General features: G+C 36.5%; 1 protein-coding gene across 4 annotated transcripts in view; it reads right to left on the bottom strand.

Annotated features, from left to right (window-relative positions):
• Positions 1 to 10,766, bottom strand: part of LOC131078257 (multisubstrate pseudouridine synthase 7) — a 158,061-nt gene extending 147,295 nt beyond the window's left edge. Inside the window, exons 1-2 of one of the 4 annotated variants that reach the window (XM_058015920.2) lie at positions 10,601 to 10,766; positions 10,321 to 10,439 (exon numbers count right to left, since the gene is read on the bottom strand). In XM_058015920.2, the coding sequence (XP_057871903.2) occupies positions 10,321 to 10,397 (77 nt within the window). In that variant the 5' untranslated portion in view covers positions 10,398 to 10,439; positions 10,601 to 10,766. Of the gene's footprint in view, positions 1 to 10,320; positions 10,456 to 10,588 lie in introns of all 4 variants that reach the window. The other 3 variants (XM_058015921.2, XM_058015923.2, XM_058015922.2) reach the window with 3 other exon arrangements.
• Positions 10,767 to 16,018: the final 5,252 nt, after the last annotated feature.

The following is a 16,018-nucleotide window of genomic DNA, read 5'->3' on the forward strand; positions in this document are numbered from 1 at the left end:
AGCCAAGAGGTGGCCGGAGGGAGTCAGACACAGTCTGTGGTCAGACGAATTGAGCAAGCTGTACGAGATAGGTATCTCGAGCTTCGAGAGACTCAGCTCAGGGCGGATAGGGCTCAGGAGGAGTTGGCCACTCGCATCCCTGCATTGGAGACAGAGTTAGAGCAGCAGCGCACCCATGCTAGGAGTACAGATGAGATCCTTGCCATCGTGAGAGGAGAATTGAGTGCCGTGAAGGCAGAGTTGGCAGTGTAGTCAAATGAGAGAGCCTCAGCAGAATCGAGAGTTGCTACCCTGGCAGCTGAGTTGGAGGCGAAGCATCAGGAATTGATGGAGGCAGTGTTTCGAGTGAGGAGTTCCAGGGAGCAGCAGTTGCAGGCTGAGCAGGACCTCCAATACCGAACCGACCAAGTGGTACAACTTCGGGAGCAGTTGGCAGTAGCAGCCCCAGCCCCTCCACCATCAAGGACGCCTCCCTTACCCCCTCAGTAGTCTGTGTGTAGTTGTTATTTTGTGGGGTTCATAGTTGTTATCTGTTGTAGGCATATCATTCCCATTTTGTTGTCTGTCGTCCGGAGACGACATTTCTTTTTGGGGGGGATGATGTTGTCGAGTAATTAAGCAATAAGACATTTAATGTAATTAGAGTTAATGACGGCAGTTAACCCGTCGGTTGTCGATAGTTGACACTGGGTAACTAACCGGTCACCTTTATATATTAGCGAGTCCTTGGTCATGGAGACAAGGTTAGTATGGTCATTGTCATTGTACTGATGTTATTATGAATCAATGAAGATCTGAGTTTCTTTATATTCTGTCATGTTGTATTCTGTCATGTCTATTATTTCTGCAATGCATTGAATTACACTTTATTGGCAAAACAAACTTGATATCCGACGGATTTTTATCATGGATGGTAAATAGATTCAAAAAATAGGGACAAAAGGTTGCAACCTTATGCAATGAGTTGAACCCATATATTAGTTATAGTTTTAGGCTATGATTCACGAAGTCTCAAAATGGGGGATTGTAGGGACATGTTTTAAGGATGAGGGGACCAAGGGCCTAGATTTGTGGACAATAGGGGAACAACGACGCAAACATATATAGTACCTAAAAAAATGTTAAGCAAAGAATAACATATAAAACTTTGAAATACTCAAAATATATTTGATATTATATTGAATGAACAATGAAAATACTACATAGTGATATATTTATATTATATTGAAAATGACGATTACATTCAAAACTACAATTGGCCAATGACCTAAGGCCTCGAACCATCTCTCCCCAAATTACATGCAGAAATCCACCGCACTTGAACTACTAGTCACTTCAAGCTCAAGATCCTCCAGAGGAATGCCAACAACACTATTTGTGCTACATCTTCATCAACCTCTACTAGCTCCTCTAGCTCTACATCCCATTGGGTTGCTGGACTCTCCTTGTACATAAGTGTGTTGCAGTCAACAACATGAAAGGTGCTATGTACAACTACAAGCTTCTCCTCTCTCCAAGAGATAACTCAGCTCCTGTTAACAAAGTGGATGAAACTATAAGTAGACCAATTCCTCCCAACAATAGATGAACTAGGAACTTGGGAAAACAAATGAATGGCATCATTAGTTCGCAGACATTCACGGGATTGGCCTATCACTTGACCCTCGTAGGCCAAGGGGATTGATTAGGGGGTCGGTTGGTAGTGATTTGCGGCTTCACATTTTGTGTCTACTTGACTTTATGGCGAAATAAGGAGATTACACGTATTGCGAAATGTGTGCACTTTAATTATAATGTAATAACATTTTAAAGTGCAATTAAATTAATTAATGTGTAATAAAATAATAAAGTGTAACTATAGGATAAGAGAAGAATCTTCTAAAAGGAACCAATTGATTGGTTGTGAAAAGAATAAATAGAAGAGGTTGGTTCATCGTTCATCATCAGTTGTTTTGGATATCTCTTCTTGTGTAGACTTGTGGAGCCAAGGGTTTCTGCAGATCATCATCTTTGGGAACGAAAACTCCCATCGATAGCACAACTGAGGGAGTGAAAGATCTTCCGAGGGGTTGCAGTTGAGAGTGGGAGACAATTCAGTCTTCCATATTGAGCTTATTGAAGTATTGCTTCATTGTCATGGTGGAGGGAGTTCATGGTAATTTCAAAATAGCATATTGGAGGTCCTAATACCATCGATTTCTTTTAGGAGGGCAGGCGATCTTCATCTAAGATCATTGGAGGAGCTAATTTGGTGAAAGTTGACAAAATTACAGGTCTGAAACAAAAATAGGGTTTCACCCTCATACCCTCGATTTTGTTCTTTCTTCATCATTCAAGCATCGAATTACACAAAGGAAGATAGTGATAGCATTAGAGGAGAAAGGCGATACCTTTGGAGGTATTTTGAAGGAACTTTGAAGATGAATTCAGCGACAAGACAAATCTGAAACAAAATCGTATCAGACTGCTTTTCCCAACAAGATTGCTTATTGACTACTATTTTGGCACCAAATTGCACCCAAAAGAACAGCGCTACACTCAAGGAGATAAGGCAATTAATTTTGGTGAAGAGATTGTGTGCAAGCTGCTGCTCATCAATTATTATCAGACCACCTATATTGCAGCAGGGGCGATTTTGGAATAAGGTTGATTTGGCAGCTTGAAGGCATCAAATTGCGTGATATTGCTTGCTTCTTCACACATCAAGTTGGGCAATCTATTTCAGGTTCCATTTGACAACATTCTGTACACTCTTTTCAACAGTTGTAATATTCTATTGCTGTCCTTTGTCCTCAAAAATTCTGAAGTATGAGATGATAAGTGTCTAGTCATTGGTGACGATATTTGTATGAATTGTTTGATTATTATCTATTGAAATAAAGGAGGAATAAGGTTACATTCTGATTTCATATTTGTCTGAGGTTTCATGCCAACTGTTTGATAAAATGACAGCAAGCTGTAGGTGTATATTTGTGTGTCTAAATTGGCATAGAACTCTATAATTTAGTGGCATATGCATCTTTGGTAATTGTTTTATCAATTAGACGTCATTTATAGTTGATCTTCCATGAGAAATATGTGATCGATGACCTCCATACCAATCTGAAAATTCTGAGACAACCACATCAGCATAACATGCAAAAATATAAACCGCATAACATGCAGATTGGAAAGTCAGTTGTTAGCAAATATTCCTTGTATTCTCAGTCAAACTACTGCAGGGGATATTTCAGTCTACCATAGAATTGGATCCTCCTATCCATCTTCACCTCTTCTGAATATCCCCAAGGGAGGCAAATTTTGTAAACTCAGGAACCCTACCTTCACCTCAACATCATATATAGGAGTAATTTTGCACAACCTTTGCACATACCACTTTGAGTTCAATGTAAATGCAGCCATGTACAACGACATTTGAGCTTCTCCAATCGGCAATGAATGATTGGATGAATGTGCTCATTGTCAAACACTAGAAGGGCTTTGGCCATAATGCGAGGATCTTGTGTTTTCTAGCGTTTTGCACATTTTTTGAAAAAGCATGGGTTCTTTCACTACTAGTGGATTTTCTGATTTTTTCCAAAAAAAATTGTGGTGGTGGGTTTTCTGATTTTTCCCAAAACAATCATGGTGGAGGTTTTGCCAATTTTTCCACAAAATCATAGTGCTCTTTTTGACGATTTTTGGATAAAATTGTGATTTCTTGCAGCTTGTTTTGGGTCGAACCTCAAGTTTCTAGGTCGAATGGTGTTCTTCTGCAAAAGGTTTTTGCCATTTTTAAAAAAAAATTGTGGGAGTTGCTGCTTTTGGGGATTTTTGGCAAAATCATGTTCCTTCAAAACTCTGAAGTTTTTTGAGAAGCTTATCTCGATTTTTGCGTCTTTGGATAGCGGGAAGGATAGCTTTGTTACCCAACATCAGATTGGAAGGATTTTGGTGTTCTTGGTCATATTCAGAAGTTCAGCAGAACCAGAGAGGGTCTCAGCAGGCTCCTGTCGCAGAGAGTTCTATTTAGACAAGGGGGCAGCCTTCTATGCTTTCATAGCCAAATGACCTGCTGATTATGTTAAGTATTTTGTAGGGTAATTAGTAGAATGACTGTTAAAGAAGGATATTAAAATATTATTGTAATCTTTCTAAAATGGTCATCTTAGTTTTAGTTGTTTAGGTAGTTTCCGTTTCATCACTTGTTTCTATATTAGAAATTTTCTTTGTAATTTATCTATTTAAGGAGATTGAATCTCCTTTGTTAAATATCATTTCATCTAAGAGGAATTGGAGCACATACTCCTTCATCCACTCAATAAAGTGCAATTAGCTACACTCAAAAAAGGCGGAGGACTTGCTGTTTGTGCATTCAAACTTGCAGCTCCTTACACACAAAGAAAGTGCCTACAAAGAAGGGTAGACAAAGAAGTGTGATATCGAGCCAGAGCATATTCAGTTAGATGCTTCCACTTCCCACCTTGCTGCACTTGAAGATGATGATGACTATGAGCCACCTAGTGAGCATGAGAGTGTCAATGCCAATGCCAGTGGCACCATTTGTGGTTCTTCTAATTTACCACAATATATATCATCTCATATGAAGGACAAGGATGACAATTTTGAGGACTCATATGATGTTTGATCAATGATGGCTGATTGTTGACACTTGACATTATTATTTTTGAACTTCAATATATATCATGATAGTCGAGTTTGACTAATATTTGACTACTAATATGGTGGTGTATTTTGCTATGTTATTTGAATATTAGTATGGTTGTGTATGTTATTTCTGATTTTAATATGTTTTTGCATTGACGAACTTAAAATGAACCCAACCCAAAAAAAAAAAATTGCTCAAACCCTCGAACCCGAACAGGTAACTTAGATATAAGATGCCATGTGTGTTGTGTTTTGTGTTAGTTTTTAGTGATCAGATTAACAAATAGGTAGCAGAAACAAAATACACAGTAATGCAAAGCACACAACACAAATATACCCTGGGAAAACCTCCCTCTTGGAGGAAAAACCCAGCAACCAAAGTCTCAGATCTGAATATAATTAAGGGCAGAAACCAATTACAACTTAGCCCAGCTAGGGCACAAATATGAATGTCAACTAAACACACTTATCTGATGTCCCGATCAGATCTGAGTATGATCGAATCATTCAGAATATTATGTGCAGACCCAGACCCTGAGTGAAATTCGCTGGTCCTCATATGAATTTGTCAGCCTTGAATGGAAGTATGCTCAGCCTATATGATGTTCGCCCAGCCTAGAAGATAGTTCGCCAACCTCATATGATAGTTTGGCAGCTCTTGAATGCCTTCGCTCAGCACATGAATTGCTTCGCTCAGCCCTTGTATAAATTCGTCACACTTGTAGATTCGTTGATGTTGCATATGCTGATCATGTAGCAGACCTAGTTCGCTTAGATAGCAGACCTTGTGTAGCAGCAGTCATAAGTTCGCTTGCTTAGATTGTGTTTGTGATCCTCAAGTCTCCTTACATATAGGAGATTAAGCATAACATAATACTTGGTCGGCCTTGTGTATTTTGCCGCCAAGTTACAATAATTCAAATGTATTTCCTATGCATTACAAATAGGCCTTGACCTATTTAATTTACAAGTTACAAGTTACATGTTCAATAGGGCCCGACCTGTTGAGTTACAAGTTACATAAAGGATAGGTCTTGCCCCATAACCATTACAAGTCACATAAATTGAGTGCCCAAATAGGGCCTGCCCTTTCAATGTTCACAAGTTACATTAAGTTCCATTTGGGCCCAGCCCAATTACATGATGTAATTAATCAATATGCAAGTTACATAAGCATCCAAATTGGGCCCAGCCCTATACATTAAATGATTACATCAATATAATTAATTTTAAGGCCAAGGGCCACATTAAAATTAATTAAGCTAGGGATTCAACCTAGCTACATTTCAACATTTTGAACTTGATTACTACTGCAAATTTGTATATATTTCTGATTTTTAGATGTTTTTGTATGGACGAACCCAATCCCAAAAAAAATATTGACCAAACCCACAAACCAAACCCTCAAATCTAAACCAATACCAAGACCAATAACTTGGGTTAGAACTAAAAATTATAGGCAAAATTAGTATGTGGTTGGATTGGAGCCCCGTACATAGGGCCCCAATACTTTATTTAAAAAAGAAATTGATAGCCAAGATATTCAATAAGTATTGGAAAAAACACTGAGAAAGAAACTAGCAACATATCATTTTAAAATGTTGAACAAACCGACACAAAACATGAATGTCTTGTAAAGATTTCCATTATTTGTGATGTCAAGACTCATGACACATAGGATAGTTCATTTAACCTAAAGATCAAGTCAAACGGATCTCAAACTAAAGGTCAAATGGCTCAAATCCCTCAACCAGCTAAAAAGTGGAATGATGCTTGACCCATTGAAAGATTAAAGAAGAAACAAAAATTGGAGGTAATAAGGATTGAAAGAACTAGCACTCCAACAATAAAAAGAATAATAACAATAGAAACCTGAAACGCGCAATCCTCAATACAAAGAGATCAAAAGGAGCACCCTATTGTATAATGTAAAGTGTAGGACTCTCCACAAAGGCAAACTTAAAAATTATGCACAAAGTGTGATCCTAGAGAGCACAAAAACAAAAGGATGTCCCGAACTAAAATCAGCCAATATGGTTCGGGTAAAGGGGAAAGAAGCATTTGTTTACTGAAAGGAAGGAAGAACTAGATGTGCTTGAGGAGAAACAGATGCAATACAAAAGAATGGTGCCATAAATAAGGAATTAAAGAACATTGGCTGGATGAAATTGGAACCACCACCAGCAAAATAGAAGGAAAATAAATTACAAAAGGAAAATTCTCCACCAAAAAATCTGTCAATCAAAGAGTCAGAGGAAGAAAAGAGAAAAAAGAAAACAGGAAGCAAAGAGTCAAAAGCCAAAAATTACCAAAAGGAATGTCATCTCAAATACAACAAATGATCTTTGTGGAAAAATTGCAAACAGGCTATACTGTCCCTAAGATATGATTAGAATGCATAATACAGCTAACACAAATGGCCAAATGAAGAGATGACTTTCTGAGCGAAGATATCTGGTTCTCCCAAACACATTGATAGATGGGGAACAAGAACGAATAGAAAAAGTTTAGCATACAATTGAAGAAAAACTAACAATAGCACCATTTAAGCATAGCAAATCAATTCAGAACTGTGCCATTGGAATCGTCACAGCTCAGAAATTGTAATTACTAATAAGATTATCTGTGGTCTTTGCAATAAAAGTATGGGGACTTTCTTGGCATGCTATGTTACCATATCAAGACAGCCAGGGTTGGAACAATTGGAAAGACAAACTTTTGTTGTTATGACTGGGAGAGCATGAATGATGATCACACAATGCAAAATGCAAAATTAGAGACCCCACCATCCAATGATAAAACACCTAATGAGTAATGATCTATAACTGGATTGAAACGTGAGATCTTCGCACTGACTCTATGATAAAGAATGTCAAAAAGAACTTTAGTAGCGTCCAAAGTTGAATATTGTTACATATTCAAATTCTTATCCAAAAAGGTATGCACATTCATAAAAGACACTTCATTTTGAATTCATATGCAAAAGTTACAACTTACAAAAGATGGGGAACAAAAAGAGAATTGAAGGAGAGGTTTTGTAGTGGTAGTTTCACCATAATGGGGTTTCATGGAAGCAATTTCGCAACCACTGATGTGATTTCTTAACAGCAGTTTCACAACTGTCAGTCTGATGAAAGTGTGATTTCATCCCATGACAAAAAAAAAAGCCAGTGTTCCAAATTCTTCAGTTGTCCCTTTCTTTGGATGTTTCCAAATTTTGTTCAAGCCACGGGAGGACTTGGGGACGGCCAGGGGACATTTCCCCCCGTCCCCAAATTGCCCTGTTTTTTGAGGGGACGTCCCCGAAACGGGGGGACGCCTGCCCTAGCTCTGGGGGACGTCCGTACGTCCCGGTGACGGCTGGGACGTCCCCAATCCATCCCAGAGACGGCCAGACGTCCCCCATTCTAAGGCCCTTAAAAAATATTTAAAAAATTTAAAAAGTTGTATTTTTTATTTTTTATTTAAATTTTAATTTTCTAATAGAGGCCCCTTATTAATTCAAATTGTTATTAAAAAAAAAAAAAATTAAAAGATAACATTAATTAAATTTTAAATTTATTAATTTAATTCATAATTTTGACAATGAAACTATATGGCAGCAGTGTAGCCTTTGGGCATTTTGACACAGAGATAAGAAAATCTCCAAACTTGGCGAGTCAATAGAAAAATAACACCCAACGCCTTTATTAAAGAATAAGTTTTTTTGACCTCGCGGGGTGCTGCCCCTCGACCCCGCCCTGTCTCGCGACAGGGAGCGCGCAAGGGGCGCTGCCCCTTGACCCCACCTTGGGGGCGCTGCCCCCAAACCCCCGTTGAAAAATATGGGGGGAAACTGCATCGATAGAAGTAGGAAAAATTTAACCTCCGAGTCTATTGATATGCATATTGACAATGTGAATGAATTGAAATTCTGATTTATGAATGCATAATTGCATATTGTTTATTGAGTATTAACAATGTTGTATGTTCAGAATTTGCATTCTAAAATGTTTTCAACTTTTCATAGTATCATACACATGCTATATCCATGTTTTATTGTTTTCATATGAATATAATGTATGTATGCATGCTTTATCCATGTTTTCATATGAACATTTAGAATTTTGAAATTTTCCTATATATTTTAAAATTTTCCTATATTTTATATAGCCGTCCCTTTTGCCGTCCCCCGCCGTCCCCAAATTTGCCGTCCCGGAAACGCGTCCCCTGCCATCCCCGTCCCGGAAACTCGGGTTAACTTTGAAAATAAGCTATCCAAAGCATCCCAAGAGATGTATAGGTGATAAAAAATTGAAGAAATCGGTCCTTAAGTGAGAAATCCTGACCATAACTAGGCTGTAGCAAAACAAAGAGGGAAGTGTGAGAGTTAACGACTGATCTTAGGAGCATGACACTGCATGTTCCTTCTTGTTGTATAACCAAGAGGCCTAATATTGCAATCATTTGGAGATAATGGATGAGAAGGCCATTAGACCTCACACTTGCTATAGCTTTTCCCTGGAAATTAAGTTTCTCCAAGGTAATCCTTGTGTCTTCCAATCATTTATTGCTAGTTCTTATTCCCTCATGCTCACTTGTTTGTTTTAAAATGTCACATTACTTCAATTCTATTTTGTCTGTAATTTGTGAAGCTATAGAATGGTATATCCATCCTAGTTTATGGATCACCTAAAAGAATAGGTATTTTTTCTAAAACCATAATATGCGATAAGCTGCTGATTTTTTCCCCTATACTAACATCTAAACTTCTGTTCTGCAAAAAATGCAAAAGAACAGCACGTTTATAGCATCTTGATTGACTTTTGATGAATTTAATTTGCCACGTTTTGCTTAAAAAACATTGACCGAGTCTCAGCCTGAGCCCTAAATGGGCATACCAACTCCGTGTATGAAAAACATGGAGTAGCGTCTGTAAAGGAAAAATTAGAAATAATAATAGTGGGATTTTATTATTCCTGGGCATGAGATGACTCCTCCTGTGGTTAGATGTACTCACCATGTTTCCAGGATTGTCAGCATCTGGTAACTAGTGTATATAGACTGCTCTAAAAAGGTCTCTGCGGCCAAGATTTGAACAAATACGTTATGATAAGAGTTGGTTAATGTTTGGGCATGCCAGTGTAAGACCCACATAGGACCTTTTGCTTGATTGAGTGAGGAAGAGATTCAGATCCTGAGGGGGCAGGGTATTGGCACTGCATAGTCTAAGCACGATCAGGTGAGCTAAATAGTCTTGTATGTTGTAAGCTACCATGTCATATAAGCACAGTGAGGTACAAAGTGTGTAAGGTATCTTAAACCTTAAAGGTATATTTTCTGTTTTAGCCCACAATCCCAAGCTCAAAAATATAAGCACAGTTAGCTGCAAATGTGTAAGGTATTGTAGACCTTTAAAATACCATTCCTTTTTAAAACCCACGATATCAAGCTCAAAATTATAAAAGGCTGCTGGTATGCATCTCACTCAAAGAAGTAGAGTAGTCACCACTCTGACCAAAGCATCTTATACTGGAATCAAATCTCTGATATCTTTTTTATGACGTGGAAGTATAAAGGAATACAATGCAGTCTTCTGGACACTACCTTGGTACTTAAATGTAAAATTTATATTCACAAGCATGCATACAGACATTTATATTCAATATAATTAGGTACAGATTTTTAACAGACCTCTGTTTAAGCACTCCTCGGAATCCAGGAAGGTTGCTAGTATAGTACAGAATACCCACATCAGCTTCCTCTGGCATTGTTATTGGGTTTGCTCAGCTGTCCTTCCTTTTGCTTCTCGGCTGCAAATACACCAACCTTAAAATAACCAAGACAAACAAAGGCCTTAATTTTGAGAAAGCTTAAAAATTGCAAAACACGGTAATTTGTTTAGGTTTAGTGATAACGAATACATATACTTTCAAAAACCTATGTTAAAAACGAGGATTACTGGTGACTTTACCACCGAAGTGGCCGGAAGTAATGAAAATAAGTGTTGAAAAACGGATGTGAAAGTTGTCGACTCTGGTTGAAGGGCCGGAAGCAACGTTCAGTATAAGAAGATTTGAATTGAGAGTAGTAAACATAAAAATCACATAATTAAGCGCAACGATACCTTCAAGTGCAATAGCATGCGGATTCTAATTTATATATAGAATGCCTGTAAACCTAGAAGTAGTTTTGGGTGAATGGAGAAGCTTAGAGGAGTTAAAAATAAATTATACGTTGATCTAATTGAAATTAAATCATTAATAGGCGATTGTTTTTATTTTATTATGAAAGGATTTGATTTTTTTTCATTCACTTTTAGTGGTCGTTGTTTCTCTCTTATCAAATGGTTATATGGAGTTGAGTTTTGTTTATTGTGAATATAGGTGTTTATCAAATGTCACATAGAATGTTCAAGGGGTTGTGTTCTATTGCTTAAAGCATTGAGTTCTTATTATGGAGATCAAAGTTCAAATCCCAAAGGGACATCTAATATGGAATTCAAAGTTGTGACTCTTAGTCTTCCACAGTTGTTGTGACTCTTGGTCTATGGAGGATGAAGTTAAAATAGGTAACATTAAAGAAAATATTGATGAAGAGACCGCAATAGAACACAAGTATTGACAACAACTGAAAAAGAATAAAGTTAAAGAGTAAGAACAATAATTATTATTATATAATTGGTGGGGCATGTTAGAGGACATGGACCCTCTCCTCTGCCATGACACATGAAATATGGAGAGCTTGCCTAAGTGTGCTTCAACACCTTGAGGGCATGCAAAAGAAGAAATAAAGAGACTTGACTAGTACAACATGGTCATTATGTAGAGGAAAATGGTTCCTTTTTATGTGTATTTCTCTTTTATATTAAACACGACAATTGTTGGTCTTGTTACTATGGTATTTCAATCTCATTTCATGTGTATCATTAAACATTTATTAGTTAAGGCTTGTCAAAATGGAGGAAGACAAATTATGTTGGCTTAATGGGGGGCCAAAAAGGCATGTAGACATTTTCTCATAATACGTGTCACACAATTCTCATTATTGATTACTATAGACAAGGCTATCTATGTTTTTATTAATCTCAATCAATATGTAAAGAATGAGTCTATCCACATACGAGCCTTTTAGTTTTGAAGATATGCATGTGTATATGTGTGTGTATGTTGAGTTTTGGATTCATAATTTTTAAAATGTATCTATTTGAAAAGCATCCTCCAATCTCTCTCCAAAGTTAAGTATTTCAAAGTTTTAGAATAATATTGTGCAACCAAATTAATTTGAAGTTGTGTAATAGAATTTAATAAAAATAAGTGCATTACAATGGAGAATTTCTTGTAGTATAATCTTTGTATTTTTGAAACCAAAATCTCAACTTTAAACCCCAACTTCAACCCTCATCTTAATATGTAGAATGATTTGGTTTGGACATTAAAAATCCCATCATCAAAATGTATTAATCAATTTTGTATACCACATTCTAAGAGAATTTTTTAGACAATATAGATATTTCTTCACTATGAAACTAATGACTCCTTATCTTTTGTCATATTGTGCTCAAGCTATGTCATGAAGATTTCTTATTCTAGATCATTGTATAGGAACATTGTATTTACATCCATTTACTCAATCTCGAGATTAAAATTTATTACAACAAATAGAAGAAACTAAATGGATGACATCGTAGAAACTCGAGAGGAAATATCATCAAAATGAGTTCCCTCGACCTAGGAATATCCCTTTTTAATCAACCTCATCTTATACTTCTCAACACTGCCATCTAAACTATTTTTTTCCAACTTCTTCAATAATTGAGCCAATTCTCAAGTGTCATTATTTTTCAAGGCAACTGTCTCATCATCCATGGCTAAATCCCAAGGCTCACAATTACTTATTTTCATTGCCTAATTCATAGTTTGAGGCTCATCAATGTTAGCATTCAAGAAAAAAAAATTCCATCTAAAATTAGGTGGGTTATACCTTTCTAGATACCTCTTGAGTAGACCTCCTCAAAGTTTGAGGTGGACCTATTCTTCCTCCTTAAAAATCAAAGTGCTTTGAGTACTATCATTCTCATTATATTTAACTTAAATATTTGGTTTAATAGCTTTAGGTCCAATTCCATCAATCTTTTGTTGTAACTGCACTATAGAATTTATGATCCATCTAGTTATTTAACTCTAAGATAAGGTTGGATCACTTTGAGGATTACATTAAAACTATGCAGTGCATTTGCAGTCATTAGACCTCATAGGTTGTACCTGTTGGTTCCCAAATCAACAAATCCCCAAACCTTAAGGATTTAGCCACATTCCTATCAATAGGTTCAAGGTTGGATTTGGCCAACGAACAAGATTCAGTCACTAAGACTACAATCTGTGTGCGGGAAAAGTGGTGCAATGAAATGAGAAATTCGGTTTCAAAAAGGTCCACACACCAATGGCACTCTTGGTGCAAGTTATGGAGCTATATTGAATAGCTCAACTCCCCAAGGGATGTTCCATTTTTCTCCATCTCATAGGATCCCTCAAGTCAATGTCTTTGCTCTAAGATCACTGAGCAAAGTGACTTATTAATGACAACTTCGAGAACGAGTGATATTTGATCAACTTAATATGAATGCATTCCTAGTTATGCATGATATTAAATCTAATATGATTTAAACTAGCATGGATACGATGATAAGATAAAGGATTAGTAAAACCTATCCTAGCATGATATACTAGTCTAATATGAATGTGCTATGATAATGGAAATGCTTCTTAAAATGCTATTTAAGATGATTTCTATCAAAGAGACGTTAAATGCTTGATTAAAATGACTATAGATTATATGCATGAAACTTGGATATATTTAGCAAAATGTCTCTAAGTTTGATACTGAAGACTTGGATATTGAAAATGAAGAATGGGAGCTCTATTTATAGGAAAAATAGGGCAATGGATGGTTAAGATTGGATAATCTTAACAAGGGCCAAGATTGAAAGTTATCAATCCATGTTTACAATTCTCACCAATGAAAAGGTGACAATTGTCAACAAAAGGTTGCTTGAGAGGAGATGTAAGAAGCATTAAGTTCTTGAGAAGACATGATGGTTACCTTAGGAGGTAAGGGTTAAGGTTAGGTTAGGGTTATCCATTGGATAAAGCTTTTACCTAAAGGATAAACTCTTGTGCAAGGGTTAAAGGGATAACCATGGTCAAAGCAATGAATGCTTGATGAGACCCTTGGGTTAGATGAAGGTTGAGTTAGAGAGAAAGTCTCTAATCATGCAAGAAGGTTGAGTTAATCATTAATGGTTAGAAAGACTTTGAGGGTTAACTTGTTGAAGACATAAAGCCTTTAATGGTTTTCAAAGACTTTGAGGGTTTGAGAAATGACTTCCCTTTGCTTAGGGATGTGACAATATTTAGGAGATGGATTAGGCTAAATTAGAAGTTATTAGAAGAATCTAGAAGGGGGTTTAGAGGAGCAAGTGGGAGATGTAGGATTTTACAAGTAGATGGAGGGAACTTTTAATTAAAATAAATTACTTTATTTCAACAAAAATAGATGTAACTTTCATAAATACAAGTGGGAGATTAAAATAAATAAATTAGATTTGTCATTTCTATGAAGTGTGATACCTGCAACTGCAACACAAACACTCAATAGATCATTACAAGCATGGTTAGAAAATTTAAAACAAAGAAATATAAAACCATGACAATCGATCTATCACCTCCTAAGAGATGCGAGTGTGGATTTGCTCTTAGATCTGGACAAGCAAATTCCAGTGACTTGACTACACCTAGATGGAGGATTTGAGATGATAATGATGCATTTAAGCTAGAAATGATGATGATTAAGCTACATGATTCAACAATTATGCTAGAAAATAAGCAAATTAAGCTAGATCTAAAATACAATTGCCTATAATAACAATTCTTAAATGATACTGCTAAGATCAATATGCCTATAGTAACAATGCCTAAGATGCAAATGAGATGGGATGATTTGTGCTCCAACATGGGGGATATTTATAGGATTTACAAGGCCAGGGGTGAGGTGGCAAGAATCAATGTTTAAGATTGAATTTGAAGATATCAAGGGTGAAATTGGAGGTGGTTGGAGAAGAGGTTGGAGGAAAGGGGACACTTGTCATCTATGTGGTGACAAGTGTCAAGGATCTTTGCTCATGAGAGGGGAGGTGTCCAAGAGGGGAGACATGTGGCCCAAGAATGCCATGTGTCTCAAGGGAAGAGTATACACACCATAGGAGGTTAGGATAAGGAGGTTAGGATGTGCAAGCTAAGATGAGGTTAATTAAACCCGGGGTTAGATGGAATGGGTTAGGTTTAGGAGTTGTTAGGTTAGGTGGTTAGAAGTTAGGAGGCATGTGGGGAATTTGAATTTAAAAATTCAAATAATAAGAAAAGGCTAATTAACTTTCAACAACTCATAAATTGATTTGTTTTAATTAATTAGGGGATTTAAAAGAAATGAATTTGATGGGGGGGAATTAGTTAATTTGAATTAACTAATTAAAGGGGACTATTGAAATGAACCTATTAAATAAATCCTTAGATTTATTAATAAGTAGATGAGCGGGAGAATTTAATCAAAGTGTTAATGAATTCAATTAAATTGGGAAGGAAGATTAATTAAATAATTGTTTATTCAATTAATTATCTTCAGACCATTTTTAGGTTTATACATTTTACCCCTCTTTGAAGCGAGGTGTGATGACGCGTTGATTCAAAGAATAATTTCCTTTTGATGTTGATATTGGTTTAATAGGATGCCCCAGACATTGATTGATAAATTGTGGTACAATGATGCCCCCTCGGGAGATCAATTGAGATAATTGACTGTTGGAGTGATTGGATGATTGCGAAATTGATGTCCTGATGAGAAAAGATTTGATTCTGCAACCTTGATTGATGAAAGTGTGAGTTCTTTGATCACGATGGTGTGGTTCTTGATGATTGATAGAGTTTGATAAAATTTCAACAGGTTCGATTAGTTTGATAAGATCTAGATTTAGTCTAGTTTCAGGAAAGATACCTCATGTATAAGACAAGGATGATCAAAAGCATCTGGTTTCAGGAATGATATATCCTGTATAAGACTTCATCAGAATGTTTGGTTCTAGGAAAGATACATCCTATATAAGACATGATAGAATAGATCAGATGTGATCAATTGATAGGACGGATAAGGTTGATTGGATAAAAACTGACATTTTGTTGATATCAGGTTGCAGGATGATTTAGATATGCTGATTTGGGTGCATTTGAGGGGGGTAGCATAAGATTTGCATTGGGTTGACAATATTTGGAGAGAGATAAGTCTTCATTTTGATGGTGTATACACCTATGATGATACATTGATGATTCTTGCGATAAAT

The sequence above is a fragment of the Cryptomeria japonica genome, chromosome 7 (assembly GCF_030272615.1).
Source record: "Cryptomeria japonica chromosome 7, Sugi_1.0, whole genome shotgun sequence".
In the NCBI taxonomy this organism is placed as follows: domain Eukaryota; kingdom Viridiplantae; phylum Streptophyta; class Pinopsida; order Cupressales; family Cupressaceae; genus Cryptomeria; species Cryptomeria japonica.